Below are 27,666 nucleotides of genomic sequence, written 5' to 3' on the forward strand. Positions count from 1 at the left end.
CAAATGAATATAACTGGTCAATTAGTACAAAGTTGACTATGAACATCATGTTATGTCATACACCTTAAATATAATGTTTTAATGAACAAACTAAATCTGAGTGAACCTAACAAGAGTTAAGAGTTAGGAATTAAGTATCCCAACTTCTTTATCACCAAGTGGGACATTGCTCAGGTTTGTTCGACATACACACTATAACCATCTCCAGCATGGTAAGACATGTGGGTGACTCAGCCTATTAATGCAACCAGGTTGCTTCTTTCCTGCTTCGGTCTTGTGCCATTGCAATCTTGGGATCTGTCATAGTTTACTTCGGGTGACAACTTGATTTAAACCTAGAGTCACATGGGAAAGAGACCTCAATTGAAGAACTACCTTGATCAGATTAGCCTTTGTTCATGTCGGTGATACATTTTCTTAACTACTAACTGATGTAGCAGGGCCCAGCCCACCACAGGTGGTACCATCCCTAGGCTGGTGGGGCTGAGGTACCTAAGAAAAGTACCTGAGCAAGTCTGGGGAAGCAAGCCAGGAAGCAGCATTCCTCTATACCATAGAACCTATGGTCTCTGCTTCACTGCCTGCCTTGGGCTCCTGTCCTGGCATCCCTTGATGATGGACTTCAGCCTGTAAACCAAACAATCCTTCTTCCCTGAGTTGTTTTTGGCCAGTGTTTTATCATAGAAACAGAGAAGCAAGCTAGGGCAGGATCACTTTAGAAGAGAGTTATCTTCTGGAGAAACCCAAATGAAGACATCTGAAGTCTAAGCACTCTGCCTTAGTTCACTTCTAGCAGCATGGGCCACAGTCCCTTGACTCTGGGTCTTCGCACACCCTCTTCTATCTTCTTGCTTGCATCCTCTTTGCTTTGCCCCCAACATAGAATCTAAACATTGATTTCCCTGGCAAGTTTAATGTGACATTTTGACCACCTTCATTGGAATCCTTCACCATAGAAATTTCAACCAAGACTATGGTACCTTTACACAGAATCAAATGCTTTTTCTAAACTAGTATTTAGCATGTTTGTGTGAACATCTGTCCCCACTGTGAGTTTCTTAGGGATTAGTTTCTTGGTGCCTTACTGTTTTTCTTCCATCATTAACCAGCAGTAGGATACACTATAAATTCCTCTATAAAAAAAATATGTTGAGTGGATATTAAATAAATGATGAGTAAATTGTACTAAAATAATTCGGCAATAAAATCAACTTCTCTACACACAAAACAGCAAAAATTAGTTTCACACAACAAGTCTCAGGAGATGCATAGCTAGCAATGGACATAGCCAAAAGCAGTGCATTTAAGTCTACTTGCAACCCAGATGTCAGTCATTTATTCTATACAGATTACACTTCCTGGGCCACTATAGTAGTAAATGAACTGTTTAATGAGTCAATCCTGGATATTAACTGATAACCAGAATGAAATGCATTTGCTCTCTTGTTTTGTTCATCGGTCTATAGAAACTATGACTCAGTGATTACCACCGAGAACGAGAATCTGGATCGACCTCCCCATGCTCTTACCATTTGATGTCATTCCAGAAAGGTGTGGGCACTAACCTGCCTCTCCAGTAGCAACATGGAGAGATACGTGAGCGTCTTTTCCAGGATGCTTTGAAACATGTAGCCAGTGGCTGCAATAGCTTGTTTAACCAGAGTCCTTTCCTCCCCCCTCCTCTCAATCATCTGAAGCTATCGTTTATTGAAAAGCTGACTTTCAAAGCACACACTAGAACAGCTTTGCTGTACAGCTGCAATGCTATTTAAAACTTCCATGAATATCTGCACAAAACCAAGAAAAATTTAAGCTGAAATCCTGCTCTTAGGAAGGACATAGTAAAATATGACCCTGTGGGAGAAAAAAATTAGGAAATGAAATCTAGTCATTAATTTAAGGTGGAAATCAGAAAAGCAGACATAGGACTTTTCTCTGCAGTAGAAGAACACCTGGAATTATTATTAGGAAAGACAACCTTCAGGCAATTTCTTAAGACTTTGGTGGACATTTGCAGACTGTCTTGAAGGCACTTCTTAATAGGCTACAGAAATGTGAACAAATGCCTCACTTTCTGCTGTGATAAAATTGAAAATGGATGAAGAATAAGCACTAAAAGTAATTCTCTAGACACTAGGCAGATGGAAAGGCATAGCATCATCATTGGGAGGAGCTAAAGATTGAACCCTAATGGCTATGCTAGTCAACCTCAAACTCTCATTTCCTATGAAAATTTCAGGGCGTGGGAGAATCCCAGCAACCCACTGGTGATTCTAGTGACAATTATGGGATGCTTTAATTTCATGTAAGCAGTGGTATCATGTTCCTGCTGTGATCAAGCCATCCCACTGTAGCCCTTTAAGATCCCTTTGCTGCCTTGTATAATGTTGATACTTCCTTGAATCTCATGAAAGTGAGAACTTTCAGAGTGTGGCCATCTGCATTCCAATCCGCATTCCCCTAGTTTAAAATATTCCATTTCAGTCCTGACAAATGACCCGACAAATGGAATTATATTAGATCCCAGTCACTATTATTTTGTATTTTGCAGATATTTAGTTTGAAGCTATTGCTGAAGAACACTAGCTGTTACACCTTTGGAAGACCTCAGAAATCACTAACCAAAGGAAAAGCAGTAGCAGAACTGTTTTGTATTCCACTGAGTGTTATGGGGCCCCACAGCTCATTTTTGCTAAATTTTAACTTCTTATATAATAGGGCCTCAAAGCTGAGACTACGTGGATGCTTGGTAAAGTGTTGATTCACTTCAAATAAAGAAATGGCACAAAATCCCTTGGGTATGACAAAATGACTGTAATATATAAATAAGCAGTCCACACAGCCTGGTACCATGCCTGGCACCTGGCACAAGTGAAGCATTCAACAAACACATCTTGGATGAATGGATAAGTAAATGTGCACAAGCTTGAGATCCTGGTGCTTTTGAGAGCAAGCACTGAAAAGTCCACACAAATGTCTTAACTCATCATTTCATCACAAAGCATGATTAAAAAAAAAAACCTCCACAGACTAAAACAAATTTAACCACATTACAAAGCACTGTGAAATTAATAAATGAAAACTCAATGCCATTTGGAGCTCTTGGTGTACTGTGACAGCCCGCTGGTCCCTGGGTTTAAAAATACCTTTCTAGCGGACTGAAATCAGGACTCTCTCTCTCTCTCTCATGTTGTTCTCTCCTTTGTTTCCGTAGGAAACAGTGACTTCCAGGGATCCAAGATGACAGAACCCAGATTGCCAAATTGCATGCCACCCTGCAGTTGCCAAGGAGATAATGTATGTCATTCCTCCAAATAACATGTTGCTCACGCCTTCATTTCCTTTATCTGGCTTTTTAAGATATTTTTCCCCTGAGCTGAATGCAGAGAGCATTCAATGTGAACTGGTGGAAACACTCCTTTTTGAAAATCTTGTTTACCCCATATCCCCAAGGCACGTGATCACATTACATACTCAACTTCTGGAAGGTCTGAACATATTTTGTACCAATTTTGGAACCAATGATTCAGCAGTTTTCACGGGGAGTGGGCATCCTGAATACTGTCTGCCTGTGTTCTAAGTAAAGGTCCAATTAAATCCACACCTGGCACTAACATATTCTAGTTAGAAATGGCCTACCACCAAAGCAGCTGTACTCAGTTGAATGTCAGTGGGGGAAAAAGGGAAGCAAGCAGAGAGGACAGAAAGGGAGAAGAATGTAAAAGGAGAGAAGGATGAAAAGTCAGGACAAAAGGAAGGACAATAAAGGAATGCTTGTGGAGCAGCTACTGTGGTACAGACTGAACATCTCGGTGATTAAAAAGAATTAGGAAAATGTAAGATACTGGATGACATGCTAATTAGCAAAAAGCAGAGCCAGTATTTCAACCTGGGTATAAGTGGAGTGAAAGGAGGTGTTTCCTCGTGCTCTAGTGCAGCACACCCAATCACCCCAGAATAGTGGGCAGAAGCAGCAGCAGCTCCCTGATACCATTGGACGTGACTATAATGCTCTTGAGGTGTTTCACATAGTTACAGTAAAGAGGCTAGGGTCAAAGCCATCCCAAAGACATCTTCATTGCCATGCCTCACAACTTTTTCTTGGTTTGTGATCTAGACCATCCTACAGAATACTGGAAATAGTAGCACCAAGTGAATGATTCTTAAAACTAGTGATTTATGTAGCCATTTGAAGCTGTATTCTTATCATATTCCATTACCCTTGCTCAGTATTTCCAGAGAACTCTGCCTTTAAAAAATTCTCAGAACTCTAAAATAGTCTACCTTTGAACCTACATAGGCCTGAACCATGAACCCATCCAGCCATAAGGCTTGCATTGAGCATCCAATAAGTACTTTAACCACTAAAATAATCGCAGCTTTTATCCTTTAGAAATCTATCAAACTATTATCATAAACACAGAGATCCTCAGCTAGAAAAATAGGATATTAATGACATGAAGAGAGAACACTGAGGAGTAAACACAACCATCAGACTGGAGAGCATTCAAACTAGGGAAGAACACCATGGTGAGCTAGCGAAAAAGAAGCAAAGAATTACATCTCATTGCTTGCATTTCTGGGAGTATGTGATTGTGATCACTCTACTGTGCTGGCAGATTGGCCCAGAATAAACATCCATAAAGCTTTATTTCATGCAGCAATTTCTGAGATGAAGCTGCACAATAAATTCGGCTGCACAACACGGTGCTAAATCAGGTCTATCAAGTAAAGCCACAATCCAAACAAGAGTGTTCATCCCAGAGCGGAACACTTGGGCTCCCACTGCTCTTTGCTAATGTGAGTCCAATGTATATTCTTATTCAGGCCAACAAATAGGATTAACCCTTTCAGAATCTCCTCCTTGCTCCACAAAACATTCCTAAAAGGGGAAGCATTTAGAAAGTAAGCAAGGCATCTCTCAGCAGGACAGACCAGATTTGTGTCTCAGGATTCCTCTCCTCAGATTTGTAGCATTTTATTTCACTGTACTTGTCTTGCCTCAAAAACTGGGAAACAATCCATTCTGTACATTTGTCCTAAATGAGGAAAACAATCTAACAAAATTTCTGAAAATAAAAACATATTTGCTATCTTACACTATAAAACAATTTGCTGGCACCTTAAATAATCACAATAAAGCTGTTGAGAGCTCTTTCTCTCTCTCTCCCCAGCCCCCTGTGTATGTATGTGTGTGTGTGTGTGTGTGTGTGTGTGTGTGTGTGTATGTGTGTGTGTGTATGTGTATGTGTGTGTGTCTGTCTGTCTGTCTGTCTGTGCCTCTCTTTTTCCTTCCCTGGTACTTAAAAACTACTATGGTTTCTAAAATTATGACTGACTATGCAAACTTTTGGCTACAAAATGACTGGACAGGCATCAGAAAATTAGTTGTGGAACACAGAACATAATTATTCTAAACTGTCTCATGGGTTTTTGGAATCCTCTATTAATTGCAATTTTTTGCCATTAACTCTATTATAGCATAATAGTCATAGTCACATATATCTATATTACTATTTGGTGTCAAATATTTTTACAAATTTCAATGGTCAAGACAGTGTACTTCTGCCAGAACAGATGTTAAACTGGGTTGACTATAAGACAAAAGTCATAAATCTGAACACTTGCTGGCACACATGAAAAACGTTGGTATATTCATTAGATGTTAATTCAAAACTTTTTTCCTAATTTGCTGTGATTCCTCAGAATCATGTAGAAAAACTATTCTGATCAATATAAATGAGGATAAAATATGCTTATCCATATTCAATCTCACTGATGCATTGATAAACTTCTTTACACATATTTATAGTAATATATTAGATTAAAAAATCAGCTGTGCTACAATTGATATGATTCATTTCAGATGTAAAATATTGAATGATTTATGGAATTTTGAACGATGAGTGTAATTCAGAAAGAAATAGTGGGAAAAATAAGTATTAATAATACAACTGAAATATTAAAATTTACTAAAGGATTTGTTTTTTAATGAACTGAAAACAAATAGGAATCCCTATATAAAAGTCTGATTCTATTTTTTATGAATTGCTGGAGGATACTAAAATAACTCTGTCAGCAGATCAAGTCCCCATTGACTATAATCTATTTCAGTCCCCAAATATATCCTTGTTCTGTGGATAATAGGTAACCTCCTTGGTGCCATTTTTAGAACAGCCCCATTAGCAAACATTAGGCAGACAGCACGTGAACATTTTTCAGGATCGGCTGGAGCAAAGTGGGTTTCTTGCAGAAGCAGCAATAGTGAGCAGAGCACATGGGAGAGTGCTTATTGAAGCTCAAAATTTATACAAACCTCTGCTGCTGCTTCAAGTCAAACTAAAATAAAGCAACCCCCAAATGGTCCTGTGGAGAACAGTAAGATTCCCACAAAGGATTTGCTTTCCTCAGCTCAGGGCACACTGAGTGGAGCTCCAAATTTATAACAATTTCGATTGTAAAGGCAAATAACAAAAATAAAAACAAAGCAGCAAACTTATAAGTGTTAATAATAATAATCACAAAGACTTTTTTTAATTAAATAATTAGTTTGCTGTCACAATTAGGCATCTGGAAAAAATAATTGTCAGTCATGTCTGCTTCTTTACTACAAATGACTATTTCTGACCTATTGGGTTTTTTTTTTTAACCATTTGACCAGCAAAGAATGACATTTCAATATAGTTTCCACCTATAAACTCAGATTTTCTCAGAAAAATATCCCATGAACTCAGGTTTTCATGGAAGAATCAATCACCATCACCAAAGGTCAGTTGCACAACTGGTCCTGTACACTCACCCCCTCACTGCCCTCCCCACTTTTTAGTTAAAGACCTTCTTAAAGAAAGTAATTTTCAGGTTACTCAGTGGTTGCCAGGTCCCTGCTTACTATTCCAGAAAAGAGCATTCAAGGTCCACAAAGGCCTCCATTGGCCACCTTCCAAGTAGGATGGCCATATCAGAGACACTCTAAATCAGTTCTTAGAAGATGACCAAGTCCTTTCTTCATACACACCAGAGAGCATGTCTGTGTGTTCTAGGGATAACTTGACTGGAATAATTCAGAGTGACTCTCACTGTCTTCCTAGCCAGAACCATTCTGGTTAGAGATAACCCACGCAATCAAATTAAAGCTCACTGAGTCTGGGATACCTCACTCAGGATGATTTTTTCTAGATCCATCCATTTGTCTGCAAACCTCATGATGTCATTGTTTTTCTCTGCTGAGTAGTATTCCATTGTGTATATGTACCACATTTTGTTTATCCATTCTTCAGTTGAAGGGCATCTAGGTTGTTTCCATGTTCTGGCTATTACAAACAACGCTGATATGAACATAGCTGAACAAGTGTTCTTGTGGTGTGGTTGAGGATTCCTTGGGTATATGCCCAAGAGTGGTATAGCTGGATCTTGGGGGAGATGGATTCCCAATTTTCTAAGAAATCGCCATATTGATTTCCAAAGTGGTTGTACAAGCTTGCATTCCCACCAGCAGTGGAGGAGAGTTCCCCTAGCTCCAAATCCTCTCCAGCATAAGGTGTCTTCAGTGTTTTTGATCTTAGCCATTCTGACAGGTGTAAGGTAGTATCTCAGAGTTGTTTTGATTTGCATTTCCCTGATGATTAGGGATGTTGAGCAATTCCTTAAATGTCTTTCAGCCATTTGAGTTTCCTCTGTTGAGAATTCTCTGTTTAGTTCTATAGCCCATTTCTTAATTGGACTGTTGGGCATTTTGATGTCTAATTTCTTGAGTTCCTTATATATTCTGGTTATATGCAACAGGAGGGCAAGGATAGCACTTGCCTCATGTGAGAGAGTTCAAAGAAACCAGGTAGACTAATGTTAAAAAAAAGTCATCTAAATTTCCTTCAGTTATTACAAATCTTTAGATAGGTCTAAAAAAATAACAAAACAAACAACAATGTTTGAATAGGCTTAATTGGAATCTTCTGTGATACTGTTTTGACCTAAGATTTCTGTTACTGTTAGTATTTTGAAGAGAATAGAGTTGATTCATTCATATTTTTCATTCATTGACTTAGTAACAAATATTGAAGTGTCAAGCTCTATGCCATATACTAGTCTTAATGGTAATAGTCTTTTAAAAATATATTCAATTGACTAACCCCATTTATTCACATGGACTCACAGTTTTTAAACTAAAGATAATGACATACCTATTTTGTATATAAAACAAACGTTGGCTTTCTGCTCTTTGTACACACAGAGTCCCAACAATCTTTTGACAGTTTGTAAATGTTAATTCTCAAGCATCAAAGAACTGGACAAAAAGAAATTGTAAATGTGGACAAATGTGAGAAGTGGGCATTCAAGATCACCAAAAAGGATGATAAATGGCACTTTGAGGAAGTCTATCGTATACTAGCCCAGAAAGAAACCAGGGTGGGGGAAATATCTTATGAAATCAGCTGCAAGAAAATATTAAGTAAGCATCTCATACACAAGTTAAATGGAAAGTTCTGCCTTCTTAAAACTATTGGGAAATTGACCAAAAATACATAATAATTATCTTTTACAATAGATATTTTTCTTACATAATACACTCTAATTCATTTAAGTGAAATGAAATAAGTCATACCCAAACTGATGCTTCTTGAAACTGCTAAATCATCTGAGGCTGAGCAAAAAGCTGGAAATTTAGAGATGTATATTATGTTGTGGGAAAATTATCTCCTCAAAATAGCAAGGAGAAAATTGGCAGCTTAGTCAAATAAACCAGAAGGAATGAATAATTTTACTCAGTAGCTTACAGACTGGAACTTGCTGCAAAATAGACCAAAACACTGAGAAAAGTTTGTTTCAAGCATTGTGTACTTTGAAGCTGTTTCTTTTTCAATCCTATAAAAATGGGTTGGTCCACTCATATTGTTGACATAGATGGGGAAAGGTCAAATAAAAATTAATTTATGTTAATAATACAGATTTTCCAATGAGAGAGTGTGGTTCTTTCATACACTGACATTCATGGGGTCTATACTTTCATTACATAAGTAATGAATTCAATCAGGAGGTGTTTCTTGAGCTCCTGATATATCTCAGTAACTCAGTACAATGCTACAGTCAGTAACTGTGCTACAATTATTCAAAAAGTAATAGAGCAGATTGAGAAAACCCTAGCAACATGCTAATAGTTTATAAATTATATCACAATTCTAAAACATTCCTCCCTCTACTCGGTGAATATCATAAGCCAACTAATGATATATACAGTCATGAGCTGGCTTGCTTCTGTGCTATTCTTTTTTTAATCTACTGAGTATCAGCATAATGCAAGACTCACCACCTAAATTCTCATGACAGCCACCATGCCCTAAAGTTCAGTGTACGTCTCACGGTGTTCTTTGCTCCCTATATAATAAATACTTCCCCATTATCTGTATAGTCCTATATTCTCTCGCCCAATATAGCATATATTATGTAAGGGCAAAGTAGTTCTTTAAATATTTTCCCCAACATTCCTTTAATCAGATGTTAGAAATAAATATTACTTATTGGATACATAGATGCATATAAAATAGTTTATTTCAAGTCAAAGTTCAGAAGAATACTTGCTTGAGTTAGTTTTTTAACGTTTAAAATTTCAAAAATGACAGCAAATTGTGGGTTACTTAATCTACTCTCTGATTAAGTGAGGACTTTGGGCTTGACAAACGTAGTTCATGCCATGCTAGAGTTTTGGAAAGTGCATTACTTTTCTGTGATTTTGCTAAACTTGAGGTTAAGCAGTATCTTGTTTATAAGTGGGACAGATTTCAACAGAAGATTTATATTTTTAGTTATGTGAACATTGAGATAACTGTCACATAAAATCAGAAGTGAGGTGGGCTGGGGCTGGGGTATGTGAGAGAAGAAGGCAGGATGGAGGCCTTCATTGGGGTTATAACTGAAGGGCAGAAATCTGTACTAGTTTCTGAACATATATTTGGATGCAGTGTATCTGGCTTTAAATCTTGGCTCTGTTACATAGCAGCTGTGTGACTTTGGGCAAATCACTTAGACCTGTTGGTGCTTCAATTTCCTCATCTATAAAAAGGATTTTTGTGAAGATTATATGAGAATATATATAATGTTTAAAATACTCTATGGCACATGGAAAGTACAATATAAATGATGTTTTTATTGCTGGTGGAACAACATGAATTCTTTATGTATGGGTGAATATAAAATAACCTGAATATTTAATTAAACCTGACTCAGTGATCCCAGAAAAACTAACCTTGCTTAATCAGGTCTTGGCATGTTGTATGAAATAAACTATATCCATGTTAAAGAACAGAGAAGATAGTGCATTGATTCAGAGATTGGATGAGCATGCAGTGACCCAGACATCTTAATTATAACAGATTGAGATATATTCTAGCTTATCTTCACAAATAACAGAGAAATAGAAATCTGAGTACTAGGTTATGTGCTCAAACCAACACTGGAGGACTTGAAGCAGAGACAAAGTGCCATCTTCTTTGGTTATTCTTAGGTAGAGGCAGCAAAATGCATCTAGCTTTCTGATGCAAAAAGACAGGGCTCAAATCCAAGCCAACCATTTACTACATATATATTCTACACAGTTACCAAAATGGCTTATGAAGGACCACTGTTGTCAGCCACCAAGTTATGTGTATAATCACACAACTCATCTTACAGTTTGTTGTCAAGATGAGACATATCGGACACAGTCAATAAGACCAAACGACAGCCTACAGAATGGGAAAAGATCTTCACCAACCCCACATCTGACAGAGGGCTGATCTCCAAAATATATAAAGAACTCAAAAAGCTACACATCAAAATACTGAACAATCCAATTAAAAAATGGGCTACAGAGCTTAACAGAGAATTCTCAACAGAAGATTCTCGAATGGCTGAAAGACATTTAAGGAATTGCTCAACATCCTTAGTTATCAGGGAAATGCAAATCAAAGCAACTCTGAGATACCATCTTACATCTGTCAGAATGGCTAAGATCAAAAACACTGAAGACAGCTTATGTTGGAGAGGATGTGAAGCAAAGGGAACACTCCTCCACTGCTGGTGGGAATGCAAACTTGTACAGCCACTCTGGAAATCAGTATGGTAGTTTCTCAGAAAGTTGGGAATAATTCTTCCTCACGACCCAGTTATACCACTCTTGGGTATATACCCAAGGAATGCTCAATCTTACCACAAGGACACATGCTCAACTATGTTCATATCAGCATTATTTGTAGTAGCAAGAACCTGGAAACAACCTAAATGTCCCTCAATTGAAGAATGGATAAAGAAAATGTGGCACATATACACAATGGAGTACTACTCAGCAATAAAAAACAATGATATCATGAAATTTGCAGGCAAATGGATGGATCTAGAAAATGTCATCTTGAATGAGGTAACCCAGACTCAGAAGGACAAACATAGAATTTATTCACTCATAAGTGGATACTAAATGGGAGGGAAGGGATGGCCAGACTGCAACCAACAACTCCAGAGAGGCTAGCTAACAGGAAAAGACCCTAGGAGGGACACATGGATGATCCTGTGAAGGAGAAGTGGATGAGATCTACACGAGTGGACTGGGTGTTGGGGGGTGGTGACAGAGGGCAAGGACTGGGGGATGAGAACATAGGGAAATGGGAGGGTCAAGCTGGAACAGGGACAGAGTGGGAAGGCAGAGAGGAAAATACCATGATAGATGAGGACATCATGGGAATAGGAAGAGGCAGGGTGCTGGGGAGGGTCGCAGGAATCCACAAGCTTGACCCCATCTTGGTCTGCTGGCAGTGGTCCAGAGGGTGCCTGGACTGGTCTACCCTGGTGACCAGCCTAGCAAATAACCTAGCTGTCATCATAGAGCCTTTGACCAGTGACAGATGGAGGCAGATACAGAGATCCACGGCCATGCACCAGGCTGAGTTCCAGGAATCCAATTGATGAGAGAGAGGAGGGATACTGCAGGCGAGGGACATCGAGATCATGATGGGAGGATGTGCAGAAATGACGGACCACACTAGTGAAAGCCCATGAACTGTCAACTGGTAGCTGTGGAGGCCCCATGGGACTGGACTAGGCCCTCTGGACACGGAAGATGGTTGTTTGGCTCAAACTGTTTGGGGGGCATCCAGGCAGGGGGATCGGAATCTGTCCCTGGTGCATGGGCAGGCTTCTGGGAATCTGGTACCTGTGGTGTGACACCTTGCACAGCCTTGGTGCAGTGGGAAGGGGCTTGGACCTGCCTAGGCTCAGTGAGCTGGGCTCTGCTGACTCCCCATGGAAGACTTCGATTTGGGGGATGTGGGGATGCGGGGTGGCTTGGGAAAGAGTGCTGGGGGTGGGTGGGAGGAAGGGAGGAGGGGGCATCTGTGGATAGAATGTGGAGTGAGAAGAAAATTTCTTAATAAAGAAAAATAAAATAAAATAAAAAATAAAAAATATGAAACTACAAAAAAAAGATGAGACATCATATGTATGGCCACTTACAAAATATGTTACATATAGCAAACAAACTAATAAATTGATCATGGGCTAGAGAGATAAACCCACGGTAAAAATACTTGCTTCTATTGCAGAGGACCCAGGTTTAGTGCCATCACTCACACAGTGGTGCACAACCTATGTGTAACTCTAGTTCCAGGGGATCTAATACCTTCTTCTGACCTCCTCAGGCACCAGGCACACATGTGGTACACAAATATAAATGTAGGCAAAAGATTCACACACATAAAATCAATCTTTTTTTTTTGAAAAAAGACATTGATATTTACCACCATCATGGTACTAATGATGCTTTCTCAAATTGTATAGTTAACACACTTTACTACTTTGTTTATCATGTTATCTGTAAAAAAGAGTACATGAAAGAAATAGACAAATTTGCTATTAAACTAAATAATCTATTTAGTTTATAACACAGTTATAACAGGTCCCCATTATGTAATTGAATATAGAATTTCTGCAGTATTTCTCCAGTATTTCTGCAGTTCTAGGGTAATAGTAAAAATCTGAGAGTAAGTTTATACTACTATCAGTGTTCTTGATTTATTGTAAATTAATTATAAGTCATTCTCAAGATGAACAGCATGACTCTTACTGGACTAACACTGTGGATTTTAGTCTTTGAGATCTCAGTGACTGACTGTAATAGGTGCCTGATATATGCTTGTAACTCATTAACTAAGATTCTCATTCATACATTAGGGAGCCATGTCTGCATATGAAAAAATAACAAAATTAACACAGAAAATAGGGCAAATCATGAAGCATAATTCTGGTTTTCTTGTTATATCAATCACCGAGTTTAATGCATGTACAATTAAACAATCACTCATGACCTGAAGAATATTGCCAACTACAGAACATTCTGTACTTAAGATGCTATGAGTTTGGGGAAGTACTTAACTAAATAAGACTTAAAGAATGTCATTAAACTCTTGTCTCAAACATGCCTAAATGTCAGATGAAATGACAGCACTAATCTAGGTCCTTTTTCAAGCTGCCAAGGTAGGAGATTTTAAAAGAAGTTAAGATATGAAAGGAGTAAGAACAAAAAGAAAAAATAGGTGCACTATTTTGTGGCATTAAGTCTAAACTATTTAAAGAACATCATTTCTAAGAGGGGCTTTTAAACAGCTTTTCTTTGAAGATGATTGAAGTTAAAATTTGAAACTGACCCATTTCTGCACCATTTAGGAATGGAATGAAGCTTGCATATTACCAACCACCAGAAAATCACTGCATTTAGCACATCACAGACTCTGATATCTGTGAAAGTGAAATGACTAAAATGATCAAGAGTCACTTGGCTATTCCTTTTCTTGTCCTGAATGGCTGTGTGTGAATGATATTTCTTTGGTTTCTTTTCTAAGTGTCCTTTTCAGGACTACATTGCCATTCATTGGCTAAACCCAAGTGCTGACAAATGTACCACAGATTTGATCATTACACAGTATAAACACGAACTAGAGTGTCGTGGTGTGGTATACAAATATGTACAATCATTATGGGTGGTCATAAGGAAAGGAATAAAGAGATAACTCATAACTTTAGATACGTACTGCTCTTGCAGAGTACACAAGTTGGGATCCCAGCACCAAGGACAGGCAGCTCACAACCATCCATAACTACAGGTCCAGTAGGACCAGCCACCTCCAGTCTCTGCCATCACCTTCAGTTACATGCATATTTTTACACACAAATACACACAATTTTAAAAATAATAAGAAAGTAAATCTTAAAAAATTAAATGTTTAAAAAACAAAGAAGGACAAAAGGAAGATGAAGAATATGTTTCCATTGTCTTAGAAGCTTACAAAAACAATGCTGAAACTCACTACTGCCTTTTGTTCACATTTCTTCCTAACAAAATGAATTTCATATAAAAGACACAGGTTCAAAATCAGTGATGAATACAATGGTTTCTCTTCATAGAAACACCAATTCTTATAGTTCAATCAATAGACAACTACAATTTTTAAAATCTATCAACTCTAGAAACAGTTATTAAAAGTATCCCAACCAAAAAAAGCCCAGGACCAGATGGTTTCAGTGCAGAATTCTACCAGATCTTCAAAGAAGAGTTAATACCAATACTCTCTAAATTGTTCCACACAATAGAAACAGAAGGAACATTACCAAACTCCTTCTATGAGGCTACAATTACCCTGATTCCTAAACCAAACAAGGATAAAACAAAGAAAGAGAACTACAGACCGATCTCCCTCATGAACATAGATGCAAAAATACTCAATAAAATACTGGCAAACAAACTCCAAGAACACATCAAAACAGTTATCCACCATGATCAAATAGGCTTCATCCCAGAGATTCAAGGGTGGTTCAACATACGAAAGTCCGTCAATGTAATACACCATATAAACAAACTCAAAGAAAAAAAAAACACATGATCATCTCACTAGATGCAGAAAAGGCATTTGACAAAATCCAGCACCTTTTCATGATAAAGGTCTTGGAGCGATCAGGAATACAGGGAACATACCTAAACATAATAAAAGCAATTTACAGCAAGCCAACAGCCAACATCAAATTAAATGCAGAGAAAGTCAAAGCAATTCCACTAAAATCAGGAACGAGGCGAGGCTGCCCGCTCTTCCCATATTTATTCAGTATAGTACTTGAAGTTCTAGCCAGAGCAATAAGACAACATAAGGAGATTAAGGGGATACAAATTGGAAAGGAAGAAGTCAAGCTTTCCCTATTTGCAGATGACATGATAGTATAATTGAGTGACCCCAAAGATTCAACCAAGGAACTGATACAGCTTATAAACACCTTCAGCAACATAGCAAGATACAAGATCAACTCAAAAAAATCAGTAGCCCTCCAATATACAATTGACAAACAGGCTGAGAAGGAAATCAGAGATACATCCTCCTTTACAATAGCCACAAATGACATAAAATACCTTGGGGTAACACTAACCAAGCAAGTGAAGGACCTATATGATAAGAACTTTAAGTCCCTGAAAAAAGAAATTGAAGAAGATGTCAGAAAATGGAAAGATCTCCCATGCTTATGGATAGGCAGGACTAACATAGTAAAAATGGCAATTTTACCAAAAACAATCTACAGATTCAATGCAATCCCCATCAAAATACCAACACAATTCTTCACAGACCTGGAAAAAATAATACTCAACTTCATATAGAAAAACAAAAAACCCAGGATAGCCTAAAGAATTCTTTACAATAAAACAACCTCTGGAGGCATCACAATCCCTGACTTCAAGCTCTAATATAGAGCTACAGTAATAAAAAACAGCTTGGTACTGGCATAAAAACTGACATGTGGACCAATGGAATTGAACTGAAGACCCTGACATTAATTCGCACACCTATGAACATATAATTTTTGACAAAGAAGCCAAAAGTGTACAATGGAAAAAAGAAAGCGTCTTCAACAAATGGTGCTGGCATAACTAGATATCAACATGTAGAAGGCTGCAAATAGATCCTTATCTATCACCGTGCACAAAACTTAAACCCAAGTGGATCAAAGACCTCAACATAAATCCAGCTACTCTGAACCTGCTAGCAGAGAAAGTAGGAAGTAGTCTTGAATGCATTGGCATAGGAGATCACTTCCTAAATATAACACCAGTAGCTCAGACACTGAGAGAAACAATCAATCAATGGGACCTCTTGAAACTGAGAAGCTTTTGTAGAGCAAAGGATACGGTCAACAAGGCAAAGTGACAGCCTTCAGAATGGGAAAAGGTCTTCATCAATCCCACATCTGACAGAGGACTGATATCCAAAATATATAAGGAACTCAAGAAATTAGACATCAAAATGCCCAACAGTCCAATAAAGAAATGGGCTATAGAACTAAACAGAGAATTCTCAACAGGGGAAACTCAAAATGGCTGAAAGACATTTAAGGAATTGCGCAACATCCCTAATTATCAGGGAAATGCAAATGAAAACAACTCTGAGATATCACCTTACACCTGTCAGAATGGCTAAGATCAAAAACACTGGATATCAGTCCTCTGTCAAATGTCCAGTGTTTTTGATCTTAGCCATTCTGACAGGTGTAGGAAGAAGCAAAGTGCTAGAGAGGCCCACAGAAATCCACAAAGATACCCCCACAACAGACTGCTGGCAATGGTCGAGAGACAGCCCGAACTGATCTACTCTGGTGATGAGATGACCAAACACCCTAATTGTCGTGCTAGAAACCTCATCCAACTACTGAGGAATCTGGATGCAGAGATCCACGGCTAGGCCCCGGGTCGATCTCTGGGAGTCCAATTAGCGAGAATGAGGAGGGTTTATATGAGCGAGAATTGTTGAGACCAAGGTTGAATAAAGCACAGGGACAAATAGCCAAACGAATGGAAACAAATGAGCTATGAACCAATGGCTGAGGGGCCCCCAACTGGATCAGGCCCTCTGAATAGGTGAAACAGTTGATTGGCTTGATCTGTTTGGGAGGCATCCAGGCAGTGGGACCGGGTCCTGTGCTCATTGCATGAGTTGGCTGTTTGAAACCTGGGGCTTATGCAGGGATGCTTGGCTCAGCCTGGGAGGAGGGGACTGGACCTACCTGGACTGAGTCTACCAGGTTGATCTCAATCCTCGGGGGAGGCTTTGCCCTGGAGGAAGTGGGAATGGGGGGGTGAGCTGGGGGGAAGGTGAGGGAGAACAAGGGAATCCGTGGCTGATATGTAGAACTAAATTACATTGTAAAATAAAATAAAATAAAATAAAATAAAATAAAATAAAATAATAAAAAATTTTTTTTTAAAATCTATCAACTACTCTGGAAAATACAATGAAACCATACTCTATTTTATAAATGAGTTTACATCTACCAATGTAAACAACAATCACATAGGAATCAACTGAAGCAAACTTTCCCAGAACATTATAAAGTGATAAATGAGGTCATTCATGCTTCAAACTTGTAAGTGCTTGAGGAATTTAAGGAGGAACTGATCATTGGTGTGGTCTGCTAGGCTGAGCACCATGTTGTATATTTTACCTGCATAATGTAATGTGATCCTCAGTATTTGCCTTTCTAGTAGGCCCCTTTATTGCCCCCATTTCATAGATAAAGACATTTGAGACCTTATCTTTGAGATTCAGCTGCTGACTCGGAATGAATTCCATATCGGAAATAAGATTACAGCTTGATTCTGAAGAATGAGTATTAAGTGGAGATTGTCATAAGGGCATGCAAAGTATGTCTTGGATCATTTATATATCTTTTTTTATGCCACCTTTCTATTTAAGACTCTAAGCAGAGAAAATAATTCTTTGGTTTTCCAAACAGCTTTGCTAGAATCTATTCATACTTTAAAACTGAAAAACACATACAGTATACCAGAAATGTGAAATGAAAATAAAGAGAAAAATAAATTAGGTAGATGGAAAGCATATGTAGGTAGGGGAGAGGTATGGATTAATGAATTGAGAAAAATCTCATAACTGTTGTGGTAAAGTGATGTTCTGCTGTGGAAATCTGAGCTAATTAGTTTGTTCATCAAATGTGCTTCAGTTTCCTAGTAAGTGATGCCAACACTGTCTCTCTCATCCTCAGTGTCCATTATCCAACACATCCAGCCGAAGACTACAGCTCATGATCTCAACCTTGCCACCTACCAGATAGAAGACTGTGGCAGAGTAACTGAGTCTTAGGAAATCACTTCTTTTTTAATGAAACATGGATAAAATTAGCAAATATTTTATAAATTATTGGAAGCAATAATCTGATAGGTTTTCTATAAAAGTTTCTTTTATTATCACAAGAAAGAATTTGTAATACTATGCAATTAATCAAGTCTGCATAAAACTATGAACCAAACAGGGCTGTTGCATGCTTGGAGTCACTGCTGTGTAATTACTTGTATAAGGCCCACACAAGATGATGTCCTCAACACTCCGCTGTTAGGGTGGGCTCTCGTTTCCTCAGTGCTGATAAGTTAGCCATGCTCTAATAAACAAAACCCCACACATGCCTCTGCAGGCAACTCTCATTTACTTCAGTGGATCACAAATACCTGAAGACAAAACAATTTTAAATAGTCATGAAATGGAGAGGAATTTGTTGGAAAGAAGAACAGGTTCTATGTGAGTAGGAAGGGGATGAGAGGTGGTAAAAGGAGGTAAAAAAATATCTAAATATATTATATATATTATAAAAGTTTCAAATAATGATAAGCATTTTAAAATTATAAACAAAAGACTAACATGGGCTATCAGGGTCTATGTCTTTTCCTGTATGTACATGTTCTCTCTATATAAAAACATTTGTATACATATATGCATATATGCACATGCCCACATTCTAATGCCTATATTTAATAAATGCTACACAGAGACTTTAAAAAAGCAAGGTCTTCACTAAAGCACATTTGAAGCAATTTCATTATTGGGTTTATCGTGTTGGAACTGCATTATCATGACCGTATAACTTAGTTGCTGAAAACCTATTTCTTCTTTTGTAAAATAGCTCTTGTGAGCTTGCAACTATGTAGCATATGTAAAGTACATCATGTGAGACCTGACTTACAAGCTTAGTTTGTATTAGCCACTGTTATTACATCACTGGTTAGTTTTTCAGAAGATATAGCATGTCTACATTAATGCATTGTTTTTGGATGAAAATGACTAAAGTATATAATCAAATAACATTTAAGAAAATACATGTGCACATGTGTGTATGGGTATATGTATGTGCATGTGAGTGCAGATGCCCAAAGAAGCCAGATGAGGGGATAGATCCCCTGGATCTGGAGTTACAGGCAACTGTAAACTGCCTGGTGTGGATACTAGGAACTGTCCTGAGATGCTCCATAGCAGCAGTACATGCTTTTAACCTATAGGCTATGTCTCCACCCTGACTTTTAAAATGTATATATGACATTGTTTAAAAGCATTCTTGGATTTGATTCTATAGTTACTTATCTGTCAAACAAAATTGTCTGCATCCATGAGAAAGTGGGTATGTTAAAAAGAAGCAGTAAGAATATGGGAGAACAAAATCACAAGGATGGTGTCCAACTCACGTATTAGGATAGAGTCAAGGGCAGAATTAAGGTAATGATGAGCAGAAGCAGAACAGAAGTTTTGTGCCTCTTAAAATATCCAAAGGTATACTTGAGCTACTTATAGCCGCTCTTACATTCCAGCAATTGGCTTTTCCATGAATATTCCATTAAGCTATAATCTTTTCAATTTTCCAAGAACAGAAATAGTCACCATAAGCCTCCCCCTAGCCACTAACGGTCCATGGGTCAAACAAATCAAACTGCTAGTGAACTCCCAAAGGACCTTTGAACTAAATATCATTAAGCTCAAAGGTCTTTTACAAATGAGGTGCTCAAATGCGTTTTAAGCCAAGCCAGTATTACTCAAAATAGTAATTGATGGCATATTTTAGAACACACCTTTGGCCGGGCAGTGGTGGCAGCCCGGCACTCTGGAGGCAGAGCCAGGTGGATCTCTGTGAGTTCAAGGCTAGCCTGGGCTACCAAGTGAGCTCCAGGAAAGGCACAAAAGCTACACAGAGAAACCCTGTCTCGAAAAACGAAAAAAATAAAAAATAAATAGAACACACCTTTGAATAAACCTTGGCTATCTGACTAGAACCTCTACTGACACTCCAAACTGTGGATTCTAAGAACATTTCATTTCAGGAATAAGTTACAAATGTGTGTTCTTAACACATTCTCTCCATTTCTGTACCCTCTCCTCCCTCTTCACCTGTCTCCCAATTTACTTCCCATTTGATGTCTTCTCCACCTATGAAGTTGTACTTGTCACTGAGGCCAAGCAGGGAGCTGAACTCCAGTTTGCTGGAGTCCTGTGTCGCTGTCTTTAGAACACGGGTACTTTGAAGTAGATTGCCAGAAAGATCGAGGTCCTTGCACGGCACTCGTGATAGTAGACATAAAGCACATGATGAACACTTTGACCAGTTTTATTTTAAAATCATCCACAAGGCTGATATGGTATGACTCTTCATCATTTTGCAAATACGTTTCTTCTTCTCACTCCCTAGATATGTCATAAGCACAGGACATGTGTACAGTACTACAGAGAAGTTTCTGAATCACTTAGCCAAGCAGATGAGTTCAGCCAACCTTTACAGCTGCTGTAGTCAAGGGAATATTTCAGAGAGCAAATGGAAGATTATCAGCTATCTCCCCATCTTTGGAAACCGGACATGAAAATTTTATTCTGAGTTTGTGGTACTTTAACGTATTTGTAATATTTCATCATTATATCCATGCAATACATCTCATTGGTGCAATACAAAAGAAAAGAGAACAAAATCAATTCATTATAAGTGGATTTTTGAGATAGGATCTTACTATATAGCCTGTGTTCACCTCAAACTTGAGATTTGCCCTTAGCCTTCCAAGTTGCATGAATTATAGGTATATAGCACTAAACCTGGCTTGCATAAAATAGATTTCAAAAGCTAGAAACTTTAGAATAAAGCCATTTTGGAGTTAGGGTGAGTTAATGTTTACTCGGACATTTATCAATGTTATTAGAAAAATATGTTGAGACAAGTTTTTGAAGCCTTAAAAACATGATATAAAGCTTCCAGAGTGCAGAAGAAAAAGAAGACAAGGATGATTTTTAACACCAGAAAACTTTAGGAAAGTTAATATCGAGAAAGAAAATACTATTACTAATGTTAAAATAAGGTTGAGGAGTATAGCTCAGTAGTAGTAGTACTTGCCTAGCATGCAGAAGGCCTGGATTTGATACTCAGATCACAGGAAAGAAGGAAGGAAGGAAGAAAAGGAAGGAGGGAACAAAATAATTATCAGAGTTAAATAAAAAAACACGTAGAAATTATAATATTATCTCGATATTCTCATCTCAAAAGGGAAACTATTACTCCAGAACGCATAGCAAATAATTCTGATAATATTAATCTCAAAATTATGCATCATAGAACTCTATACAGAAAACATCTGAGTTCAGTAAGAGAAACTTTATTCTTAAATAAGACAGCATGAAAATAAATAAATATAAAGTATACTCAAGTATCTTGAAAAATATAACAAATTTAACGTGTAGAAATATATAATTAAATTAACTCATATATCAATCACCAGAAAATAATAAACAGTAAAATAAAACCAAGATTCAGTGACTTAAAAGAATCAAGAAATAGATTATATAGTTTCAATATGTCAAAGCAAAACATAATAGGACAACAATAAAAGACAGAAGATGTAAGTTTACCTATGGAAAGTGAGAAAAAGAATAAAAGCTTGAACAGTAACTTTAAAAACTGAAAATGGTATGCAAAATGCATTCTAACCAATTTGAAAATCTTGATGAATTCTCTTAGAAGAAAATATAAACTATTTAAACTTCTTGATGACAAGTATTCATTACTTAGCTACCCTGGTAGCATCTGGAGACCGTGGGAGCAGAACCAAGACTGATGGCACAGAATGGGTTAACCCTGTAAAGGTAGACTTCTAATATCTAATAGCTTCCAGACCCTTCATAGCATCCCCATTTTATGCTCTAGGTGTTTCATTACTTACATTAAAAGAAACTGTCTGCTTCCACTCCCTTGCCACGTGGAAATAAATGCAATTTACATAGTGTAGGATATTTACTGGCTTTTAAAAATATGCATTATTGATTCTTAGCTTCTGTGCAATGTCTGACCCATAGTTAGCATTAAATATATATTTGTTAAATGAATAAGTGAATAAACGAAGGACTGAGATACCACTTAGTAGAGGGAAAACCAGTTGATGATGTCTATACATTTTGGTTTGGGTAAATGCAGACCAAGCAGTTTTATCGTGCCATTCATGGAAATTACAGTTGGCTAGGGTACAAAACCACAGAAATCTGTCTATGTCTACAAAAAAGAAGATGAACAAAATGAAAGAGAGTCCTAGGGACATAACAGAACAGTAGAAGAGGAAGAGGAAGATTAAGAAAAAGTCTGCCTGCTTAATTATCCATGTTCTTGTACCTCTTGCTGCTTTTTACACAATAAGAATATGTGTGGAAAAGAAGCTTAATATTAAAAAAAGAACCTTTGATAAGTTATATGAAAAAAAATCACAGTTTTTATTATGTTTTCAACTTTCTCTTAGATATGTCCTTTAGAGAATGAATTGTTCATTTGGATGTACATCAGCTATAATTATGGATCATTTTGTTGCTAGGATTATTTTCTTCTTTAATACAAGGCAGCGGTCCCATAGGAAACACACAGGGCCTATCATTTTACTTTGGTCAACGAATTTTATAAAAATGGCCTTTGTAGCTCTCTCAACACCATTAACAGGTTCCTCTTACCAGTGTATGTTCCATTTTATCCATTTTTGTGAAAAAAAGACCTTTAATACTGAAAGGAACTTTCAGACAAACATAGCCTTATGTCATGTATCAAGGTCATGTATGGATTGTTTAGCTTTTAAGTCAATATGCAATGCTTTAAAGTATCAGTGTATTAGGAACAAGGGTTATAGTTTAGGGTAGTGGCTGGGAGGGGTAGGAATATGGAGAAAGATAATGACACTGAAGACCATTCAAAAAATTCATAGGGAAGCCTACTACTATAGAAGTTTCCTGAAATATATATGTAGCTAGAGTTTTCCTGCCTGGCCCACAGTCAGGACAAATCTCTCTCACCTGCTAGTCCCACAGCCGCTCAGACCCAACCAAGTAAACACAGAGACTTACATTGCTTACAAACTGTATGGCCATGGCAGGCTTCTTGCTAACTGTTCTTACAGCTTAAATTAATCCATTTCTATAAATCTATACCTTGCCACGTGGCTTGTGGCTTACCGGCATCTTCACATGCTGTTTCCCATCATGGCGGCTGGCAGTGTTTCTCTGACTCAGCCACTTGCAACTTCCCAGCTTTATTCTCCTCCTTGTCCCGCCTATACTTCCTGCCTAGCCACTGGCCAATCGGTGATTTATTTATTGACCAATCAGCAACACACTTGACATACAGACCATCCCACAGCACTTCCCCCCCTTTTTTTTTTCAAAAAGAAAGGTTTTAACCTTAACAAAGTAAAATTACATATAATTTGGGAATTTGGGCGTAGCTTCTCTTACTACTTCCTGCTGGAGCGGGGCGCTGTATCTTATGGGGACACAAAGAAAATTTTAGAATTATGGAGTAGTCTGTGAGGGTGTATCATCTGAGCCAGTCGCCTTGAAACGGTTCTGGATGTTGGATCATCTGGGCCACTCAGCCTTCCACTTCCCAGCTTTATTCTCCTCCTTGTCCCGCCTATACTTCCTGCCTAGCCACTGGCCAATCGGTGATTTATTTATTGACCAATCAGCAACACACTTGACATACAGACCATCCCACAGCATATATACGTACATATATAAAAAGAATTTAAATAGAGTTACTCTATAATGGGTTGACAAGGCCTCTACAAGACACCACACGTTAACTAATAAAAACGATTGTCAGGAATGAGTTCTTACAGAGTTCCTAGACAAGGAGGTCCCATAGACCCTCAAACATTATAATAGCTAAGAACAAAAATATTCATCCGATTTCCCAGCTATGAACTCTCAGAGTTACAATGATGACTGGCAAGGCAAAAATCTGCCAATTCCCTCAATAGATACATTAATATCGTGGGAGTAACCAACCACTTTCTGATTAGCTTTAAGGCCCAGACCACAAGAAGAAAAACAGTCATACTTGGCACTATTATTGGGGCCAAGAACCTGTAACGAGATAGGCCATAATCCCGATATTCTGCTAAATGTGCACAGTGTCCAACTGACTCCTTATGACTTGTAAAATCCACAGTATATCCCTCAACCTTCATCACACAGCCTGTTCACATGGTCATTAACGCCGAGACACACAACCAGCCAAGCTGCAGAGAATAAGAGACTGTGGAACGCTCAGCCCTAAATGGAACATTTATTATCAACAACCCCTTCTTCCCAAGACCAAGGAGCCATTCTGGTTAAGGGAATGAAAAGAGTTTAAAAGCCCAAGGTGATGAATGACTAGCAGGTAACACTGTCCCCTGGATGCAGCAGTACAGGCAGCACATATGAACTCCCAAGACCTGTACAAGCTCAAATTAGACCAAACTCCAGCATGGGAAAGGGTATTGGCAACTCACAGTCTCTGGGAGAGGAAGAGTTGGTTTTCTTTTTAAAATGTGTGCCCTGCTAAGTACAACAAGTTCCAATGAAAGCCACACATCAAAGAATACATAAGCAACCCATATTGTACATGATGGCTTTGAGAAAAGAAATAGAAAATGATACAAAGTTAGGTGGGTGGGGAAAGTAGGTTGGACTTGGGAGAAGTTACAATGGGGGTAAATATCAAAGCATAGTATATGATATTAACAAATAACTAAAAAAATTGCAAAACCAAAATATCAATGCACATGTTATCATTTTACATTTTCCTAGACTTCTGCCATTCTCACAAATTGTCATTGATATTTTCATATTCTCTGTTTTCTACCTGCAATAAAAATTTGACCAAACAGCTAAAACCTTAGAAAGAAGGAGATGAAGTCAAATACCTGGAGAGAGGCTTCTGGATGATTTTCTCTCTGCACTGGAGCAGCTGGAATTTCTGGAGGAGGCTTCGATACCTTCTTTTTGGCTTTCTGCATTTGAATGTTGGTGAAATAGTTGACAGCAGCAAACTCAATAAGAGCCGAAAATACAAAAGCAAAGCAGACAGCTATGAACCAATCCATGGCAGTCGCATAGGATACTTTGGGCAACGAATGTCGGGCACTGATGCTTAGGGTGGTCATCGTGAGGACTGTGGTTATTCCTTCAATGCAAAAGAGCAAAGAGATAAAACATTCTACTACTATTTCTACAAGAAGACAAGCTAACCCAAAAGGAGGAGGTGGGATGAGGTTGGCGAAGTTACTACTAGGTGAAACCCACCACCTTTGATAGAGAATTTGATCCTTCTGCTTCACTGAAACGAGCAAAGGTTTTGGAGTAAGAAATAGATATGCTCAGTTCCTGGCTCTTGTAATCATCAGCTCAGTGTGACTTGGTTCAAAATTGTGAAGTTCGTTGGGATTTTCTTGTACATTCTAAGTTTACTATAAAAATAAAAATATGTAAAACACATAGAATATATTGATTTTATATTGGAAGCTGAAACAAGACCCCTGTGTAATCAATACATAGACCTCCCAAAAAAGATGATTCATTGAAACAGTGACTCTCAGACATTAATGGGAAGCTGGGCACTTTAGCCATCTAAGTGGGAGCATGAATATACTAGGTAAGCAAGGCCTGTTACCACTGTCAGCAAAGCCACAGTCATACATAAGTTCTTATAATTAAATTACTATAGTACACTGAATAAAATTAATGCACTCATTGTTTACCAAAACTATGAATATGTTCTGGCTAAATGCACTTCTGTAACAATTTGGCCTTTGAAATATGGATGTTTACTACACATAAGTGTACATGTTGAAGCAGAACACTTGCAACAAGAATAGAGCCCTTTCTCCATCAATCATTTTCTGAAATAACCCTTTCAGGAAGAGTGGCTTCTTAACCCAGAGAAAAGGTTGGCCTCCATTCTTAGAGAAATTCTGCTTGTCACTAGAACTACAGAACAACGCATTATTTGAGGGTGCTAATATTTGCATAATTTTCCCTGTTTCCATTTATGTATGTTTATTGAGTCAATGTCATCTAGGTTATCTGGGAAATTCCTGGGGGACTTACTATACCCATTTGTACTCATTCTACATAACTGCTAGGATAGGTCCTGAAGCAGGTACACTCAGGTATCTGTAGATAATGGTGATGGTGGTGGCATAAATTATGGTAATGATGACAGTGATGAAAATATTCTAACTGTATATGTCAATCCATGCCAACCTCCAGCTTAAAGGCATTTAATCCATGTTCAACTGAAAATAAAGGAAAATTTCACAACCATAAAGGAATAGTCATACTTTGACTTGAAGAAACAATACTGTTATCTTCCACTTAGATTCTGATTATATTCCACCTGGTACTATTCCTTTATTCTTCCACATATGTGAGCCTAGAGAGGAATGCAAGAGTAGTCTGAAATCATTCCTAAAAAAACAAAAGCAATATTTCAATATGCCAGCTGACATCTATTCATGTGTAAGGTTTAGCCATAATGGAATAATTAGCAAGCTTAGAATGAGAGAAATTTCAAGATAGAAGGTCTTTGGGGAAAAAAAATCAGCATACCCTGCTTCCAGTTTGATTGAGCAGATCTTCCTTAAGAGCCACCGTGTTGAACATTGCTTTAGGCATCACCAGTCATGTGGTGCCAGATGCATCATAAATGTCCAGTAAACAACAAATCATTGTTTGGTCATACCCAGTCTTTTTTCTCCAATTCCAATCCCTCCCTAAGCTATTAGTTCCTAGAAGATGGAAATTTGGAGCATCTGTGTATCACATGAGCTACAATTTTTTAGAGAACATTCTAAAACTATGCATCAATATGTATTACATAAGTTGTTTAATAATAATCTTAGACATTTTCTTAGCCTAAAGTTTTGAGATTTTATATATATATATATATATATATATATATATATATATATATATATGTTTATATGTGGGTGTGTGTATGCATATGTATATGAACATGTATGTATGATGTGTCTCTGGCCATGAATGCAGCTGGCCAGATGCCAGAAAACTCATTGGATCCCCTGGAACTGGAGGAACAAGCCATTACAAGCCTATTGATGTGGACATTGGAAGCCATATGGGTCTTTTAGCATAGCAGGAAGTATTCTTAACCCCTAAGACATCTCTTCAGCCCCCCTGAAGTAGATTTTTAAAAACCTTATTCTGCTGGAGAGATGGCTCAGCGGTTAAGAGCACTGACTGCTCTTCCAGAGGTCCTGAGTTCAATTCCCAGCAACCACCTGGTGGCTCACAACTATCTCTAATGAGATATGGTGCCCTCTTCTGGTGGGCAGGCATGCAGGCAGGCAGAACTCTGTAAACATTATACATAATAAATAAATAAATCTTTTTTTAAAAAAACCTTATTCCATTAAATAGGTCGATGCATATCTACACCACTGGCTCATTGGAACACAGTGAATTTGTCCAGCTTTTTCCTGAAAGAGAGCTTCAAGCATTTTAAATGTCCGAGAGAAGGCACAATTCTCTCAAAGAC

At 37.9% G+C, this 27,666-nt stretch overlaps 1 protein-coding gene across 10 annotated transcripts in view; it reads right to left on the reverse strand.

Moving 5' to 3' along the window:
* The window catches only part of Gabra4 (gamma-aminobutyric acid type A receptor subunit alpha4), a 79,344-nt gene that overhangs the window by 21,205 nt on the left and 30,473 nt on the right, over positions 1-27,666 (reverse strand). For 5 of the 10 annotated variants that reach the window (XM_059275092.1, XM_059275089.1, XM_059275088.1 and 2 more), the window contains one exon: positions 25,034-25,293. The exons of 2 other annotated variants lie outside the window; for them this stretch is intronic. In XM_059275092.1, coding sequence (XP_059131075.1) covers positions 25,034-25,293 — 260 coding nt within the window. The remainder of the gene's footprint in view (positions 1-25,033; positions 25,294-27,666) is intronic. 3 more of the 10 variants (XM_059275094.1, XM_059275093.1, XM_059275095.1) reach the window with 2 other exon arrangements.

Source organism: Peromyscus eremicus, chromosome 10 (genome assembly GCF_949786415.1).
Source record: "Peromyscus eremicus chromosome 10, PerEre_H2_v1, whole genome shotgun sequence".
In the NCBI taxonomy this organism is placed as follows: domain Eukaryota; kingdom Metazoa; phylum Chordata; class Mammalia; order Rodentia; family Cricetidae; genus Peromyscus; species Peromyscus eremicus.